At 40.4% G+C, this 20,621-nt stretch overlaps 1 protein-coding gene across 1 annotated transcript in view; it reads left to right on the plus strand.

Moving 5' to 3' along the window:
- Window positions 1-20,621, plus strand: part of ctnnd2a (catenin (cadherin-associated protein), delta 2a) — a 244,102-nt gene that overhangs the window by 199,271 nt on the left and 24,210 nt on the right. The window contains exons 21-24 of the mRNA XM_061757693.1: window positions 1,514-1,687; window positions 3,041-3,191; window positions 15,290-15,536; window positions 18,529-18,613. Coding sequence (XP_061613677.1) covers window positions 1,514-1,687; window positions 3,041-3,191; window positions 15,290-15,536; window positions 18,529-18,613 — 657 coding nt within the window. The remainder of the gene's footprint in view (window positions 1-1,513; window positions 1,688-3,040; window positions 3,192-15,289; window positions 15,537-18,528; window positions 18,614-20,621) is intronic.

Below are 20,621 nucleotides of genomic sequence, written 5' to 3' on the forward strand. Positions count from 1 at the left end.
AGCTCAAGGTTTCTCTCCAAGAGAGAAACAGTGATTCCGCACTAATTCCACTATTTAAAAAAAGAAGGAAGGAAAACTGGCATGAATTAAACAGGAACTAAGTTCCACAGGAGATCGTGTTCAACTCCTATTTTCCACCAAGACAGATTTTATTAGTGTTGGAGTTTAGGCTGTGTTCCTCAAGTCCAGTACACTGGTCCAGATTTACAGTACATTGGTGCTAGAAAAAGAAAAAAAAAGGCTTAGTATCAAATAGTTACCTGAAAAGTATCACATAATTCCTTGAAAATGTTGTTGTTATTATAATATCTGTTTGATGTCATGAAACATAAACTTATCACATATGTATCTACGGAGCATTCTAACGACGCTACATCAAGAGGGTCAGATCTGTTCTTTCTTTGGTACAAACCCATGAATTTCAAATTTAATTCATGTAAACAGATAATATTCTGTTTCACAGATCTTAAATCATGTAACTTTGCCTGTTTAGCTTGTTTTAACATGAAAATATCACATCTTGAATTAAAGTGGTCAATTCACTGTCTTGAAAGTGAAAGCGACTGTAACACGAAAAAGATATTGTTATAACAGAAAAAATGAAAAAAGGTGTGCAAATATGAACAGGTTTGCCTTGCATTCACGTTTTTATCTTGGGACAAAAATTGCCTGTTGTCCACTATTGAAGAATAAGGCTTTACCACACCCCCAACCACTGTATTCAGGCCTTTTTACAGTGCACTTAAGCACAGTGCAGTGCACCGTCGATCGACCCTTTCATTGTGCGCAGCGCCAAGCCATAGTGGCTGGCAGCACATGAGGTGGCGCCTGCCACCACAGCAGACACACCCTAATTAATAAATGATCAATTCGGGCGACAGCACATTGTGATGAGATCTCGGCACTTCCAATCTGGGAAAGTGGCGGAGTGATTTCAACAGCAACAGTTCTACAGTAAAACCACAGAGAAAACAGAAAAGAAAAATGGAGGAATCAATAGTTAATAAGGTTTCCCTGCAGTATATCCTGAGCTCTGGGAGACAAGACAGATGACGTACTGTGATGTGGTTAAAAAGCCACACCGATGGAAGGGGATCTTCACTACGCAGGACGTAATGTACCGAGTTTGTTGAAAGTGGTAGAAGTGTGTGTGTGTTTTTTAAAATAAAAACGTTATCTTAAAATATGGCATTATCACACATGCTTTACTTGCAACATGTCTCCATCTTGACCTTATTATGAGTAAAGCCTGGGCTTACTTAATATATTTATATTGCTGAGCTGTAGCCTACTTTACGACCAAACCAACAGGATAAAGCACCAGGCTACTTCCTTTTCGGTCGCTTAGCAACCAACACCAAATATGGGTAACTGCGCTGTGCCACTGTAGTCGCTGTGCAGTCCTGTGTCCTACCCCGCGGTGGGTGTAGTGAAAATCAAGCGCAGTGTGCTTTTACGTTGTACTGTATTCCCTTGTGGACAATCTTATCCTGTTCTTTCTTCTCTCTTCCAGTGGGATGGCGTTGGCCCCTTTCCAGACACAGTGGATCCCCCCAAAGGTGTTCAGATGCTCTGGCACCCCACCATTGTCAAGCCCTACCTCACCCTGCTCTCTGAATGCTCCAATCCCGACACCCTGGAGGGAGCAGCTGGAGCCCTGCAGAACCTGGCTGCTGGCAGCTGGAAGGTAATGATGATAAGTATGAATTGCTCCCCAAACTATTCATTGACTTATACTCACTGACAAGACAAAACAAAGCTTGATTGTATTGTCATATTAGGCAAAATCTTGGAATTCTGCAGTCACAAACTCAGTAAATTCACAGACACCAATTAATTCACAGCAGAGGAAATAACTGGTTCAACTTTGAAATGCAGCCCATGATTTATCTGATTGTAAAGCAGGAATGGAATTACTTTAATGTAAAGCCGCCAAGTCTGAGCCCACACAGGAGTCCACCCAGGGTTCAACAGCAGCTGGCTGATGGAAGCAGCTTTTTGGTAATAATGAATGAGTCATGCAGTCCAAAGGGATGGTATCAGGCAGTGTTAGCCTTGGGCAAAATTGAAGATATACACTTTTTTTTTTTTTTTCTTGCAACAAGACTGCAATTGAGAGAATGTAACCTTGAACTGCCTCAACTCAGGTGGGACATTGTTGACTGCAAATGGACAATCTGGGAATGTGGTCAATAGGTTCCCATGAGTTTACATTTGTTTTACTTGGTTGAAACTTGCACTTGTGGGTCACATTGTGGACAAGAAGAATAGCTGTGCATCTGTAGGCGTGTCTGATTTTGGTTTGTTGACTTTCTCCATAGTTAGAGGTAACAGCAGTGGGAAAGTAGAAGGTGCCCTAGGAAAATATGTTGTATTATTTCTAAGATAAGCCAACATTTTTCAAAAGATATGGCAAGCTCTCGTCTCTTATCCCTTCTTTCCTCATTTTGATTGTTCTCCTGGAATTATTATGTAACCTCTATTTCCCTAGATTGCTCTATAGAATAAACAATAATGGGTTGAAGTTCAAGTGATTTGAAAAGGCAGATTATCTTTTACTGATATCCATTCCTCTGCATATGACCCACAAACTGGCACTACTTGAGGCATCTAGTGTAGAGAAGCCCATCTAGATGTACCATGATTGTTACTGAGGGAGGATAGAGTGGTCTCCAAGCTCTAAAGACCGCTCTTGCTCATATATTTCTCCCTCTTGCAATGTATCAGTTGTGAGTCAGTGGGTTACTTCAGCCTCTTGTATGGCCCCCGAATATACAATTTCCCTCTCAAACAGGGGGCTTCATCTGCCTCTTACAGCTGTTTTACTACTCCTACTCATTTATTCAGAGATCATTTGTGCTCATACTGCGGACGAAAAAGTCGTAAAACAGCTGGAAAACTGTCACTCAAAGCAACACATGGTCAGTGTTGAAGGTATACCCTTCCATGCTATGAAGGTTTAATTGATAAGCATTCTTATAATCCATCAAGACCGTGGTTAAAAAGATGAACCCCCTTCTCCTTTTTTCTTGCTTTGCAGTGGTCTGTGTACATCCGGGCTGCTGTCCGTAAGGAGAAAGGACTTCCCATTCTTGTGGAGTTACTGCGAATCGACAACGACAAAGTTGTGTGCGCCGTGGCCACCGCTCTCAGAAATATGGCGCTGGACATCAGGAACAAGGAGTTAATCGGTGAGTCTGGATAGTGGTTATTTTCATCCATACCCATTAAAAAGAGAACTTGGTAACTAGTAACCTATTTCAAGAGTTTGGGTGGGTTTGGGTGATGGGTCAGGTTAGGTTAGGGTATTATTGTTAGGGGTTTAGGGTTAGGTCAGGAATATTGAATCATAGATTTGGATGTTCTTTTTTTTCAAATATGTTGATGATGGGCTATTACCCTCAAAATACTGGAATTCCATTTCCCTATTGTTGCCCACCAGTCACTCCACACTAGTAGCCAGCTGCACCTTTCACCCAAAAACCTGTTGTTTGAATGGTGTTTTTTAAAAGGAGGTATTAAAATCAGTCAGCAGCTCGCGCCTCGGTCGGGCCCGCCTTCTGGCCCTGTTCTGGTCATTGGGCTCTAGTTGGCTTGGGCGGGTGTTAGCTGTATACAGAGAGGAGCTTCAAAGATTCTGGGACAAAGATGTAATGCCGTGGCTTGGGCATGTATGGCTTCTTCTGGGACAGGCTCATTCATCTTTATTAATGAAACACATAACGGCAGCAGCAAACTACAGAACTATTTTGTTTTAAGATGAAACTAAACTGATTGGGAGATAGACAGCAAAAATAAAGGAATTGTCCTGTCTGCTCCAATACCTTTAGATGGAAGTGTGTATTTGTGTTTCTGCCTCTGGTATCTCTAATTATTGCAGTTTTTTTGGTGGGCTCGGTTGTTTCTATAGCAACTGTGCTTCCCTCACTTGCAGCAAATGATTTCTGGAGTCTCTTCTGGCTTTGTTAGTGAGGTATAAGAACTTAGAGTAATGCCATGGTCAAAGCGCCACATTCCCATACAACAGTTGTCTCGCTGGTCCATGGTAGCAGATGACTTACATTTCATACAGATGCCAAGTTTTAATTTCATTTGTTAGCGAGTCAGTTTTGCTTCAACACAATAGTTTTTGTAACTTTACTAGGTTATTCAGGACTTCATGTAAAAACTGAATATGTGATCAATCAATGTGTACATCACAGAGCTCACAGGGGGGTTTATGATTTTGATAAAGGAGTTAAAGCTGTTAAAAAGGCATTTGCACCAAATCCGACTGAGCCATTCGCCGTTACTTTATCGACCTAAAGGCTCCATTTAAATTAATGGATGAAAAAAAGCACTTCTTGTAACAGTCACAGAATTGGATGAGCTATTCTATTTGGTCTTTTACGATGAGAACAATATATGAGCTTCTCTGGAAATCGTTAAAACTTTGGCTAATTGATTAAAGTATTTGAAGGCAATTGATCAACTTTTATTGCGCTGCCTAATTAGCCTCTTCAGATCAGAAAGAGGTAGTGAAGAATTATGGCAAGAGTCTCCTAATAAAGATGGGTTTAAAGGAAAGACTAATGAAGAATTTGGTATTTTCCTACTCAAAAGACCAAAAAATAAATAATAATAAACAGTAGTCTGTTGGGTTACAAGTATAGTGTGTTTTGGTTTTGTCCCATAAAGAGACTGAACTCCATGTTGAAATACTATTGTACAAATAGGACGACTTTCACACATGAAGAATGTGATATTTTATATTTCCCAGCAGTTTTGAATGCAGCATGATACGGGGTGAACTGAGATGACAACAAAATCTGAGTGAGACAAACAGAGAAGCGTAAGAGCTTGTTCAGAGACGAGCGTTTGCTCTCGGCAAGGTGTGACATGATTAGTGTTGACAGCAAAGAGGTAGAGGCCAGACACCACTAGCCCCATCTTGCTTGGCCCTTGTACACAAGCTTTATTAACACACACTGACTCAAACCTCACAGTCAACTCCTGTTTCTTTACATCAAGGCAAAAACTATCCTTGGGTGACAAAGATGTTTTGCAGAGCATTTTTGCTGGTCTTTTGCCAAATACTGTTGAATCCAGTCACAGGATGGCTGGAAAGTTTGACATTGGCACTGTTGGGCCAGTATAAAGAGTTGCGGCTCAATAGCTACTACTGTGGGTACTACTGTAATTTCTCATCTCCCTCAAAATCGCACTTTCGCAGATGAATTTTCATTCAACCTATGTATAATACGCACCCATGAATTGTTGCTATCTATGCTCAAAAATGTAAATATTATCATAGTCATTTGTATTTGATAAGGTTTTTCAAAGAAATGTAAATGTTCTCTGAAGTAAACCAGAAACGCCTACATTTGCGCCTGCGTCAAACAAAACGAAAGCGGAAAATGCTTGCCTTGCTATGCGCGCTTGCATTACCGACACTAATCTACAGATCTACAGATCTGTACTAGACTTGGAATTATAATTCCACGCGTGCGCTAGGTACAGTGCATTGCAGATTTGTTTTTCATACTCATATTGTGCATAATTCACCATATTGCAGAATTTTCAGTCTATGCTGTATTTATTTTCATGGTAAAATAAATGCTTCCTAGCCTAAAACATTAAAACTGTTTAAAAACAAATCTTTAAACACATATTACAAGGAATAAAATGTACATAATGTACAATACTACTGTGCATTACTGTATGTTTAAGAATTTAAAAGGTGTTTTAAGAGTATAGAAAGTGTTTATAAGGTTGTTAATAAGAGTCTGGGGTGGGTCATACTGCTTTAAAATACTGTATGTATAAATCATTTTTAAAATACGTGGTCACTACTTCGGAACCTAACCCCTGCGATAAACGAGGGATTACTCTATATTAGAAATTCACGGTTGAGCGTTTCTGCCATCTAGTAAAGACGCTAAATCCGATGCCGTGTTACGTCAAACACCCCTAGTCACCGCTATACATCTTGCAGGGAAGTTTGTAGCATTGATTTTGTCCATCTTAAGGCTGACTAATTTTTCTTACACCTAGGCTATGTGTGATGCACACCCTCAATTTTTAATACAATTTTTAGCCAAAGGAAATTAAAAAAAGTGTATTATACACAAAAAATGACGCCATCTTTTTGTGCTGGTTATGGTTTGTTAGTTGGCCAAGAGAGTGTTATAGAAGAAAAGCAGATGAAGAAGAAAGAGGGACCAGTGACATCTGAAGACAAAGCACACGTTTGCATCTGTTGCAACTCAATGTCTTTAATGTCATCTGGCGGCATTTTGATGTCACTAAGCTTCATTTATCTCATTGCTCAACCTTTTTGTTTTATACCTGTTTCCACCCCTTTTGTTTTTGATTTGTATGTTATTCTATAAAACCATGTCACGATAAATGAGGCATTTATCGCTACGATGTCCGTCTTTGCGATTCTTACGCATTGACTTGGAGATGGCAATTTGACACACATGAATTGGGAACAAAGCTGGAACGCCAAGCAGTCGTCACATTATTCCAAATAGAGCAGCTATTTGCGGCGCTCTTTATAAACACACGCTGTGTTTGCCACCAAAACAAAGTTAATGCTGGATGAAAAGCGATTAATTCAAAATCGGTATTAATTCAAGACGCTTAATTAATTCACAGCTCGATTTAATTGGGTTTTTTCCACTTGTGTTTTGCAGCAAGCATTTCATACAAATAGGGTGCAAATACTGGAGATTATATTAAATATGTGACGTGAACTATAATGTAACTGTCACCTAAAATGACAAGTCTATCAGCAAATTTGCTATTATGGTCTTTCTTCCCTTGTCACGCCACAGCTATTGTCGACTTTAGCCTCCCCTCCCACTATTCTCCCTCCATTGCCCACCTTCCTGTCTTCAGAATGAGTGTTATTCTTCCTCCAACCATACTGTATCTGCTTAATTCAACGCCTATTTCTCTCTAATGCCGTTTCAGACATGAGCTCATAACAGCCCTCTCTCTTTTCTCTCTCGGCCATTGTGTCTCGCATTGATGACGCCGGCGGCCGAGACGTTACTGTGGAAACGGCAGCGGCGTACCGCTGGGACTTCGCTAAGTGCTTGATTGCAAGTTTGAGTGTTTGAGGTCAGGAGCTGTGATAGACAAATGCTAATGAAGTAAAAGACTCGCAGCTGGAACATTCTGGCACAGGGAGGACGGGCATCACGAGGCACGCTCATATTACCTACATAGAAGCTCCATTATGGGGTTTCTTGACACTTTTCCATGCTTCTTCTGTTTGCGAGCAGAAAACCTTTGAAAGCTAACCAGAAGAAGGTCAGAAGATGACGTGTGGGCCTCCAGTGTCTCACACTTGGATAACACACGTTTGTGTCTTTATTGGAGTACTTTGTTGAGTTTTGAATCTTTTGTAAGTGTCTGACTCTTTTATCACTAGACCTTCATGTTTTATCACTAGAGTGTGTCTAACAGATGGAGACGTAGAGAACAATATACACACACTGGATATTTCATTGGGCACGATTACAAAGGGTAGTTTGATGATAGAAATGCTAGTGAACTGGTGTACCTTGACACATTGGAAGGGGGGGATGTATGGTCCAAAGAAGAATCCATTAGATTCATAATTTATAAAGATGGATTTTGTAAATATACATTTAAAAGCAATCTAAATAAAACAAATTTAACAAATGTGCAAAATATGGCTACTTTACTGCACAATTGATCAGTTTTGATGAAAAATTCCGACATATGCTGGAATGATTTTTCGTATTTATGTATGGTACTGATCGAAATTATGGTTGTTCAGCCTTTGTCAGTGCTCATCTGATTTCCATTATATTGTAAAACTATGAAGACATAGTGTTTTGTTTTTGTAATTTGACATAGTTACCAAAAGCAGTGTCAACACAGGTATTCACAGTTTAACATTGATGCTTTCAAATGTGTTAAATAATGGACTTTTATTTAAAAAGATCACTTTTTACGATGTAGCGAAAGGACTAATAAAAGAGGGCAGCACCGTGGTTAGCTAGCTAGATTAGTTTCGAATCTCAGCTCAGTCCTTCCTGTGTAGAGTTTGCATGTTCTCCTTGTGCTTGTGTAGGTTCCTCCCACGTTCCAAAAATTACATTGATTGAATACTCTAAATCAAGGGTCTCCAACATGGTGCCCGCGGGCACCAGGTCACCCCCTAGAGTCACATGAGTCGCCCACATGCCTGTTCTAAAAATTGTACACCAGTGATGGCACATTGTGATTTCCTAGGAATGTTGTAGAAGTGAGCATTGTAATGTAAACACAGAGATTTATAGAAATTAATTGTTATATGTCATTCTTACTAGGGTCTCAGGTAAACTGGGTGAGAAATCCTACCCCTAACCCACCCTAGACTGGTCAGCAGCCAGTTGCAGCCTTATGTAATTTTTTGATTATTGTTGTGAGAAATCATAAACATGATCAGTGTCTTCACATACAGTAGATGAATATCATTATTCATTAATCATAATTTTAAGAAACTTAAAGTATTGAGAATTGAAGTGTGTATCAAACTGAAAGTAAAAGTGACTAAGCATGAAAGGAGTAGAGCATGGAGGGATACCAGAAAAATGCCAGAACTTAGGGGAGGAAACAAGGAGCACAATGAACTTGGCCCATTTCTACCAGTACAGTGTGCAGTTAGCCATCAAACTATGCTTACATCTCCAAAAATACATCTTCCCTGAGGTGCAATGTTTTATGATATTTGGACTACAGTGTGTCAGCTGTGGTGTGTCCCCACAAGCGGCGAACCAGACGGGATCTGCTGCCCCGGCAGCCCTGTGCCAGCCCGGCAGCGGTCCGGCACAACGGCGTTAGAGCCTGCGTGGCTGCCACAGAGGGCCTCTCTGGTGCCCGTGAGAGCGTGTGCAATGTGCAGCACTGGGAAGGAGGGAGACGGGAGAGAAGGCACGTATTTGATTGGCAGTTAAAGATTCCAAGGGGCGGGGTTTTCAGAGCATTCAGCGACACACCCACAGCGTCTGGAAGCTGAAAGAACGTCACAATTCTTGACCATTTGAAGCCTGCTTTTACATACTTTTTTTTTTCATTCAAATTTTTCTTATTAACAATACTCTGTGGTGAGTCAAATTTTACATTTTTTTTTTTGGTCACTTTCGTGGGCCTTTAAGTCTGGGAGCTGACTACCAATAGCCCCCAGGTGGGCCGAATTGCTAAACTCCTCCTTGCGCCGCCTCGAAAAACACAAGGAAGAGCCGACTGACAAAAACTCAAGAGCGGATCATATCAATGAATGGCTGTTTGTTTAAATGTGCCATGCGATTGGCTGGCAACCAGTCCTGGGTGTACCCCGCCTCTCGCCCAAAGTCAGGTGGAATAGGCTGCAGCTCACTCGTGACCCTGATAAGGACATGTGCTGTATAAAATGGATCGATGGACTGATGGGAAGAAGGAAAACAGTTTTGGCAGTTACTTTTACTATGGCGCCCCCTATTGTCAAAGTGACATACATTTACATGCAAAGTCTCAACTAGATCATGTGATTGGGCAAAACTGGATGGATTATCATAAATAATCCATCAGTGCTTTTTTAGATGAAGAAATGCTGCTAACTGTTTAATAAACATATTTTATTCGCATTAGGCGAGACACCTCAACCAATCAAGTTGCCTCATCTCTCATAACATCTCTCTGAGACAATTACCTCCAATTTTTCTTCAATAACACTCTCATTTTTCCTCCAGTGAACAATCAAATCACTCCATTGTTGGGGGGTAATTGGATTTCTTTAAATCAAATCAGCCATTGTGGTCCTGTTGAAGCACAGCTTTCTCGAAGGGAGCAGCACGGGGACTACAACAGGAATATATTAGCACCTCTGTATCCCAGGTGATGGAGGTTCTTTTTGGGCCGTCTAATACAAGTTTATTAACTGATGCAGGAAGAAGCATGTCCAACGTGAAGCAAACATTTCGCCATTGTAACGCCGTTGGCTTTGTCATGTTGTGCTTTAAAGCTGCGACTCACTCATGGGAAATCTTCATTTTTGTCATTCCATCTTCATCTGCATTTGCTCGTCATCATCATCGTCTCTTCATGTCATTACCATATCAGCACTCTGAGGTCACGACTGAAACTGTTTCATGATGTTGCCTCTCGCACGCATGACAAAACTGACTTGGCTAAACTACTGTGCCTACACTAAATTTTGCAACAAACACTAGAGGAAATACGGGCGTCAAAACATTAAGCTTTTATATTTGGTTAATTTTGCATTGACTTTGGGAAAGTGCAGCATTTCCCCTCCGTTTCTATTAATCAATAATTCATCACAAAGCTTCTCTTTGGCTTTGGTTGTCGCCATGTGTGCCTAAAGGACACACGTTAGATTTGAGTCATTTCAAAGAGCCTTTGAACTGAATTTGCTTTATTTCACTCGAGATCCTGTCGTGACGACACTAAGCACCTGAATAACCTGGATTCAACTTTACGTGACAGCTTCTGAACCGACAGAAAACCAAAAATCTTACATATTCAGGTGTTTACATATAAAATACACAAAAATCTTGAAAAATATCTAACGGTAGTACCACTGTCTAGTATTTGATTTCATCCAATTTTATACAAAATACAAAAGTATACATTAGTTGACAGTCAACAACATTTTGGTGAAAACATACTGCAATAACCTGGCTGACCATCAGTTGCCTCAGTTATTTGTTTATGATTTGTTTTGTTTTTTTCCTATGAGAAGAACACCCTTTTGAAAGAAAAGGTTGCAAAATGAAACGATCCCACAGGCTTATAATGAGGAATGGGAATGTGGTTGTGCGTGTATGTGCAGAAAATGCTTTCAAATACACTTGTACATTTCCACTAGTTCCCGTGTTTTTCGCAAGCAAAGCCCTTACCTTCTTTTATTATTAGCATCTCTCTTCCCTTTATGGCTTGATAAATGAGTCGTTCACTCAATCAGTGGCTCGGACAATAAATTGTCAGTCATTGGCACAGTCAATTATCTGGCGAGGCACTCGCTAAATTAGATGGTCACTAAGTTAGTCATGCCGCGGGTGAATTATTCAGTGAGTCGCTCCCAAATGCATCAAATAGAGGCCCTTGTGAGTAAGTTAATCTGTGAGGAAAGGAATCAGTGCGATTCAAGTCGCTCAAACAATGAATTTAGCTCAACTTTGTGGGCTAAAAGACAACAGCCGTTTAACCTCTGCTTATCCTGTCAAATAGATAACGCTGGGCCAATTAACCCACTACTCATTCTTATCTAGTGTAAGTGTGTCATATATGTGCATACATAAATGACGTGTCCTTCAGCGTCGCGTAATTGTGTGTTTGCTTATGTGTACTCTCTTTCTGAAGGTTAATAGTGTCATCAGAACCTCCTGATTGTCCATCATTCTCAGCCTTTCCCGGATCACTTTGACTTATTAGCGGTAAACAGGAGGAATGGATTTGCCAAAAGCAAAAACATTTTGCCTCATCATCACTGTTTGAAAGGGGAAGAAAACGTTTTTTAAAAAAATATATATGAAAAGAGGTTTGCACAGTACGGTAGAAGTGAAGGGACCATTGTGTTCCCTTCAAGAATGTTGTGTTCCTCCTAAAAGTTAATAATGCAAAAAATCTGCAGACCTTGGAGAGCATACGCGCCATGTTGTTAGTGTAGAGTTGCTTTGCAATAAAGATTTAGTAGGAAGGTGACACATCCAAATCAACATCAATTTGATTCAAATCATGATCTCTGAAGCTCAACGTTGCTTAGAAATGGCTCCAGAACACTCTCCCAACTTACAGTATCTATATATGCAATTCTCATTCTTAGATCTTTACTGAGTTCCTTGGACTTAGACTCGTCTGAGGATTAGTTGACCCAGTGTTTGCTTTTATCCTTTTCATGCTGCCCACACAAAATAACTCTGCACATCAAGAGACGCCTGTCACTTTTTAACATCCCAATTGTCACACAGGTGTCAAAATAAGTTCAACATTTAGTCCTTTTTTAGATAAGTGTCGCTATAAAAATCAACAAAAAAAACAACACACCCAGGATCGTGTTTGATGTCTCGCATGACTCCAAACTCTGACGTTTAGTGACATTCTAGAGATATTTATCCTGAATATTTTGCTCAAATCTGGAATTGCATGACTTAAGAGGCATTCAACTACAGATGCTTCATTATTTAGTGTTTCTTTTTAAGATCATTATTTATAGTAAACTTCATATTACAAAGTAGACGCTTTCTCAAATAACATCAAAAGTTATTGCTTCTGTTGTAGAAATAGCTCCACAAATATTACATTTTATAATTGTTGTTTGGCTCTCAGGAATGTGAGTGCTTTGTTGTGGAATTTCATTTGCAACCAGAGTAGATTTTAAGAGTCCACTTGAGAAGGAACGCTCAGCTCTTTTTCCTGCTTTTGACACGGACGTTTCTCCGCAGAGGACGGTTTTAGATTGTGACTCGAAGCGTGAAACAGCAGCTTTTGTATTCTCTACATTTTGATGTACTTTGTGTCAGTAACATATGTTAGCCTATCGGGTGAAGTAATTCATTCATTGGAATAAGTCGACTTTTAATTGGGCAGGTTTTGTGTAGTCCTTACAAGGGATTTTGTCAAAACGTGTCCCCTTATTTTGATTGACATTTTGAACCTCAAACACGTTCAACCAAATGTATTCTGTTTGGCCCCACTCACATTTTTCTTTCATTTATCTCCCACGTTCTTCTCTTTTTCCTTCACCTTCTAAGATTTTCCTCAGAAACACTCATCAAAATCTTCTCCATAAAATGTATACAATGTAGAAAAGCAGACCCAATGATGACGATTGAGAAATCCATTAGATCCTGAGATGAGGATTTGATCAACTTGGAGCAGAAAGTCAAATGCTACGTATTAACATCTAGAATTCAGCAATTGGACTGTGAAAAAAATTGAATAGATATGATCGTCCATCCATCCTCACCAGGGTCGCGGGTGCGCTGCAGCCTATCCCAGCTGACTGCGTGCGACAGGCCGGGTACACCCTGAATTGGTCGCCAGCCTATCACAGTACATACAGTGTGATCGTAAAGCATGACAAGCTCCCATTGAAACTCAGCCTAAATACTATATTTAATTTGTATTGTGTTGTGTTGAAGTACATTTATTTTATGAAGTCCTCTGCAAGAATAATTACCGTTGTGTAATGTTTTTGTCTTCTTCAAGAGATGAAGTTTCAGTGACACGGTTGAAAATATTCACCCTAAAAGTAAATGTTCTGTCCTATCAGGGCTAGAAAAAATATATCGATTTTTTTTTTTCTATTGATTTGCACTCCTTGTTGCCTAAATTGCAATTGTTTCCACATATATTCTTATCAATCGATTAATATCCATCCATGCATTCATCCATTTTCTTTACCACTTTTCCAAAAGGCCGACTATAGATATTTTGCAACCTTGTTTCACCATTGTCACTCTGATTGCAGATACTAGCTTTGTTTTGAATTGCTTCGGTGCACAACATTTTGCTTCATCCAAACTAAAGAGACCGTTTTCAGAGGATTAGCATTAACATGAGACCTTTCATAATAAATGCACATCCAAATACGTAGCTTTACTTGAATGGTTGATCTCACATCACATGGTCTCCATTTTGCTTGTCATGTCTTCACACACTCTTCCACGCCGGTGCATTGGCTTTTCCTATCTGACTGCATCTCCTGGACCTCCTTAATTACTCCAACAGCTCATCCCCTTGAATGTCATTTCTTGCTCAGTCTCCTCATATGCCAGCCTATTCACTGAAATATCACAAGGCGGCTCTTTTTATTGCATTCTAAGCATGAGCATTAATGCGGCTGTGTGAGAGGATTTACAGTCAACCCTCTCAGGCCAAATCTTTATGGAGTTATCCAAGCACCGACTCGCTGTGCAAGACGTCTGCTTTATTAGTTAGACACTCAAAGGATCTGTTAACTTGTTACGTTTCCTTCATAGCACTTCCTGATTTAAGTCCATTGGAATATTGCAAAGTCAAAGTGCGTGAGCATACAGCATCGTTAAGTCGTACGTGTTTGAGGTACTTTTGATTTCTGAAACTTTTCTGAAATGAGGTTAAATACTCACACATTCCCTGTGATCCACAGTAAAATATACTTAATCGAATAATTTCTCTTGCTTCTCTTAAACAGTGGCGAAATGAAGAAAATACCAGAATGGATGGTTATTGCTAGGCGAAGGATTTTAGAACAAACAGCTGAAAGTACAAGGAGTCATCAGAAACGCAGTCTCACAACTAACTAACTCCCCAAAAAGCACAGGGGTTTGAGACAACTTAAATCTACAGTATATCCATTCAATACACAATAGAAACACTGCTCATGGGCCACCAGCTTGCCCCTGATGCAACATTACCATTTAAAAAAAAAAAATCATGCTAAACTCCACAAACTCATGTTCAAAAGCCAGGTTTTTGGGATTTAAAAAAATATATGGTGGCACGGTCGTAGACTGGCTAGCACATCACGTTCTCCCCGTGCCTGCGTAGGTTTTCTCTGGAGACTCCGGTTTCCGCCCACATCCCAAAAACATGCATGGTAGGTTGATTGAAGACGCTAAATTGCCCGAAGGTGCGAAGGTGAGGGCGAATGGTTGTTTGTTTATATGTGCCCTGCGATTGGCTGGCGACCAGTTCAGGGTGTACCCATCTTCTCGCCCGAAGATAGCTGGGATAGTCTCCAGCACACCCGCGACCCTAGTGAGGATAAGCGGTACGGAAAATTCATGAATGAAAAAAAATACAGTATATGTATACTGTAAGATAGATCATTTCAAAACTTTTTCCACCATTAATGTGACCAATAACCTATACAACTCGGTTTTTTTTCCCCCCACCTTTTTGAGAGGCGAAGTAAAAATTAACAATTGAGATAATGTGTAAGTGTTGCCTTAGCCATTTGGAGACTCTTGAAGTGCGCAATTATGCATTGCATTCAACTATCCATCCATCCATTCTCAATACTGCTTATCCTATTCAGGGTCGCGGGTTGCTGGAGCCTATCCCAGCCGATTTCGGGCAAAAGGCAGACTACACCATGAACTGGTCGCCAGTCAGTCGCAGGGCACATGTAGACAAGGACAACCATTCGCACTCACATTCACCCCGTCACTGAGTGGGAACGGAACCCACGCTGCCCACACTGAAGTCAGGCGAATGGACCACTTCACCATCAGTGACATTCAAGAATAAGTGAACAAATATTGTGCATATATTTGGGTGATAATTGAATTTGCTCTTCCTATTTTAGGTAAGTATGCCATGCGAGACTTGATCCATCGGCTACCAGGCAGCAGCAGCAGTAACAACAACGCCACCAGCAGTGGGACCTCTGGTACTTCAGGTCCGCCCAGCAAGGCCATGTCTGATGACACGGTCACTGCCATCTGCTGTGCGCTACATGAAGTCATCACCAAGAATATGGAGAACGCCAAAGCCCTCCGCGACGCTGGTGGCATAGAAAAACTGATCGGCATCGCCCGCAGTAAAGGAGACAAGTGAGTGTTACTCACTCGACACATGAACGTCACTTTGGTGTTTTGTATTTTTGGAAACCCATGAGACCAATAGGAAGATATTTTCGGGATGGAGAGGATACAAATCTGCATGATTAGACTGGATTAGCCATTTAATTGTTGAGGATTTTGCTTCATTCCGGGACATTTTTGTTGTGAAGGTGTCATGTACTTCAGCGGAAAAAGCCTCTCCACACTTCAATTTGAATATAGAGCATGCATTTGCGCATGACTGAAGAACTGCAAAGGGAGGAAATAATTTTGAGAATAAAAAAGAAATTGGTCAATTTTATTATTATCATTTGTTTTATGTTCAGTTTAGTTTCAAATACAAGTCACAATATATTTATAATTATGTCCGCATCAGTTTTGCACATGCCCTTTTGGAAACAGTATTTTAAGACTCAAAATCAACCATCGCAATTGGTTTCAGGTTTGTGTGTGCTTAATTCATCCTTTTGCAAACACTCCTCCCACAATTCACAAAATGAACTGCATAGCCGTGGCACGGTGGCCGACTGGTTAGAGCGTCAGCCTCGCAGTTCTGAGGACCCGGGTTCAATCCCCGGCCCCGCCTGTGCGGAGTTTGCATGTTCTCCCCGTGCCTGCGTGGGTTTTCTCCGGGCACTCCGGTTTCCTCCCACATCCCAAAAACATGCATTCATTGGAGACTCTAAATTGCCCGTGGGCATGACTGTGAGTGCGAATGGTTGTTTGTTTGTATGTGCCCTGCGATTGGCTGGCAACCAGTTCAGGGTGTACCCCGCCTCCTGCCCGATGACAGCTGGGATAGGCTCCAGCACGCCCGCGACCCTAGTGAGGAGAAGCGGCTCAGAAAATGGATGGATGGATGGAACTGCATAGCAATTTGCAGATGCAATACTGGTTGTGCCCGGTCAGTAGGTCAGCTTGCGCGATCAAGTGTGCGCCCGTTTTTGAGCACACAAACCCTCCGAGCCATATTCTCCCGCGTTTAAAGGGGAACAAAACCCAGGTTGTCAAAACTTTGTTATATTTTACATATCTTCTTTATTTTACTTACCATAAATGGACAAAGTACAGTATTTATCAGAGGTGGGAGTAAATCACATATGGGCAAGTCTCAAGCCTTCATTTTCATCTAAGTCCCAAATCACTGGAAAAAAAAAAGTCAAGTCGAGTCCCTAATGAATTCCAAACAAGTCGAGTCAAGTCATGGATCAAACAAGTCACAAGTCAAGTCATTCGCTCTTGCTCAATCACAACATATATTGCAGTGATGCAATGGTTTTTTTTCCTCACGTATCGTTACACTAAAGAGTATATCTAGTCCTTTTGACAGTGAACCCATATAAATTGTATGATCGTCTTATGTTATTAGATATACACAACTACTTTTGAAATAAGAAGCCAGTAAATAATTGTGTGTTCTATTATTCCATTTATTTCAAAAGGGGGCTTGATAACAAAAAAATGCTTGCAATATCTCAATGTTTTTCAAAGTGAAGAAAATTTGCAATTTTGGCATTGTAGCAAAAAACATTAAGTCGACGCACATAATTTGCTTTCATGGCCCAGATAAAATATACTATGGCGGGACTTGTGTTTGACACCTGTGCTTTAGATGCTGACTGAGCTAAAAACACAAGATTTGCTGACATCCTGCTTGATGTCACACATAATGTTGGTTTTGGGTTTGTTTGACATTGAAGGGAGATTTCCAAACTGTGCCACTTTCAGGGAGTTGGACTTTGGCGGTTCCAGTGTACTTGATATGTATGTCTATCGCAATACACAGTCGGATTATATGTCACATAGTAAACTAAAGGTAATTATAGCCTATCAAGATGCACTCATGTTTTGATGAAAAGAAGTCAGTGCTTACTAAGGCACAGTGTCTATAAGGGCGGAGGTCACTATTTGAGGAAATACTTTATACACACACCTATGGATGAATTGTGACCATTGCTTAAGTATAGCCGCACAATATCATTCATAAACTGTCGGTATTCCTAAATAAATAAGTTAGTAGACCAAGTAGGGTGTTCTCCCTTGCTGCTATGGCAACCAGCAAGTCAGAAGTTGCCAGAGGTGACATCAACCAGACGTCAAACATTGAGTTATTGTTAAGAGGGTGGAGAGAGAGAGAGAGACTATTCACGGAACGTTGCTCAAGGGCATCAATACGAAGAGCGATGGGGCCGAGACTGGAAAAAAGTGCAAATTTTTCAGTGAGTTTAGTCAGCTCCTAATAGCTCACACATCTTTGTTTCTTCAAGATTGGTGCGCTGAGAAGAAATGCTCCTCATCAGCAGTGCCTCCCTTGCCTCAGTCAGAAGATTTAGCCTTTGCCTCACCCAAAATGTGTTTAGCTATTTCATAACTAGCTAAAAGAGTCGCACAATTTCAATTAAAAACATTATTAAATGTTGAAAAGTAAAAATACCTCTTATTATACAAAAAAGTTGTTATACCTATACTTATTATACTATCCTCTACACAGCAAAAAGTCCTATTCATGTTCTTGAAACAAGAGGGCGTCAAAAACCAATCAACTAAGTCCAACCAGAAAAGTGAACTATACAGTAGATGTTAAAAGCACTTTTTTGTTGTCTTTTCCAGGCAGAAATTGAGCAAAGGATGATGTTTACTTCAGGAGAGTATTGCTAATTTCGCAAGCATCGGCGTCTACTTCCGTCTCTCTCGAGAGCCATTGCTTATGAACGGATTCCTCCTGGAGTCATTTTGCAGACAAAGCGGCCTGGCAGGGGCCGCAAGTGTGCTATGGAGAGAGGGACTTTTTAACTCCTCTCCATACTCTCGAAGGGGAATTACTCTCTGCTAAAAAGGAGCAATGGCCCTCTTACTCTAAAAGAGCCGACAACTTCCGCATATGTTGCCACGGTGATATTGGCGGGAAACGGAAAAACAGTTTGGAATGTTATCAGAAGTAATAGTGCGGTAGAGATGTAACAATGTACTATCGCTCCCTCAGACACTCGGCCAAAGTGGTTAAGGCGGCCTCTCAGGTGCTCAGCAGCATGTGGCAGTACAGAGACTTGCGCTCCCTCTACAAGAAGGTAACACACTGCTATCTTGAACACCTACTGTATATACTGTATCAAAACTATGATTATTTGTCAGTTTTGTGCAAACAAGAATGACCATATAGCGCAGTTAAGATTGTGTTTCCGCTTGCCCGTGTGTGTGTGTGTTGTAGTTTGTTTGCTAACTTTGAGGTCAGTCAAAACCAACTCCAAACTATAGATCAATGCTTTCTGTGCTTGGATCCATTAATACTCTGCAGAAGAAGAAAACAAATCAATATTGTTGTGTTATATGTGTTAAACATGTACAAAAGGCTGCTTCGTTTTGCCAATTGTGACTGAGTGGTAGTCACCAATTTTATTTTAACATCACACAACGACATAAGCAAACACGAAGGGGAATGTTTCTGTGCAGGATTGTGTGCATGCTTGTGTTAGTTAGTTACTTTTTTTTTCCGATTGCTCACACAAGCACTATAACAAAAAGATTTTTGTTCCAAGTCAGTGGATGTCTTTTCAAATGACTTGATTAAATGAGTTCTTTTCTCTTCATTTGTCTCTGATAAATGTTGAGTGAATATCTGCCACCAAAGTTGCCTGCAATTCATTTTACTAAAAGAGCGTCTTGTCAAGATATTAAGTAAGGTATTAAGTAAGGAAGGCGTACTTGGCTTGGTGTCCTGTTCAAGTTAGTGTGGTGGAAAAGAAGGTGATATGAATTCCTAATGCTCAGTTTCGATTGGCACCTATCCTACAACTCTTTAGTAATACATTAATACACAGATTTAACTATCCAGCCTGGACTGGTTGCAACCCAATCGCAGGGCACACAGAAACAAAAACGTATGGCAATTTAGTGTCTTCAATTAGCCAAACATGTATGTTTTTAAAATGTGGGAAGAAGCCGAAGTAAAAGAGAAAATCCACGCAAACGTGAAAGTTGAGCCAAGATTCGAACCCGGGACCTCTGAACTGTGACTTCTTGGTCTTTCAAGACATTTCAACTTGAGTCGAATAGACTTTTTCAGTTTTAGGCACTGAAGTCCCCTATTTATGTCTCCTGTGGACTGTATCTGCCAAATGGTAGTCACATGGGAGTTGTTGTTGTTCTTGTAACTGATGAAGTACCATTTTGCAAAACATTTTCATCATACCTTGAGTTTCATTTCAAATCCATTGAGTCGAGACCTTTTCTTACTCCAGCAAGTGCAGTAATTGCTGGACAGAATGAGTGAGACTGGTGAGCCCTTGGCTCAGCCCTGTTTTTGCTTGTACTTCTTAAATCAAAGTAAGTACTGCTTGGACAAAGTTAAAGAAAACCACATACCCGGTCTGAAGTGCAGTTGGCTTTGTCTGTTGGCTGGAGTCTTGCAGTAGTTCAATGACGGCATCAACTGCCACGGTGGTGCGGATGCGTGTCTGGTTTATTTTCCTCTTGTTCACATATATTTAGTATGTATGCACTGTATGTGTGTGTGTTTATATGTATATACTGTGTGTATGTATATATATACATACACGCACACAACCAAAGATTATGTAAAAAAAAAAAAAAAGAGTCAATGGAGTAAATTAAACCAGCTAATCTCAAACTGCTTTGTCTTGTTATAGTCTCAATATTTTCAGACCAATTTTTTTTATTTAGTGTTAAATTTATATTTGGTTTCACCTGCAAAATAAGTATTCAGATTCTGCTTTACTTTGTGATCATCATCTTTATTTAGGCAGTACTAAATAATGCAGGTCAAACAAGGTTTGTATTGGTAGCAACTTTAATTAAGATCGGATCACAGTGTTTGGTTTCGCTAACTTGTCTCCTTCTTCTCCTTCTTTTGTCTCTCAAAACTGCTTTTAGCCCATTCGTTGCCATTGACAGCTGTAGAATTCAAATATTCATGTTAACATGGAGGACTGACAGTGATTAAGAGCTGATCGAAGTTGTACCTGGTAAAGCAAAAAAAAAAAAAAAAAAAAAAAAAGCACTTACTTTGTTGCTCCAGCAACTGTTACAGGCCAAAATCCACTGGAGGGATTTATCATC

Source organism: Phyllopteryx taeniolatus, chromosome 20, assembly GCF_024500385.1.
Source record: "Phyllopteryx taeniolatus isolate TA_2022b chromosome 20, UOR_Ptae_1.2, whole genome shotgun sequence".
NCBI lineage: Eukaryota > Metazoa > Chordata > Actinopteri > Syngnathiformes > Syngnathidae > Phyllopteryx > Phyllopteryx taeniolatus.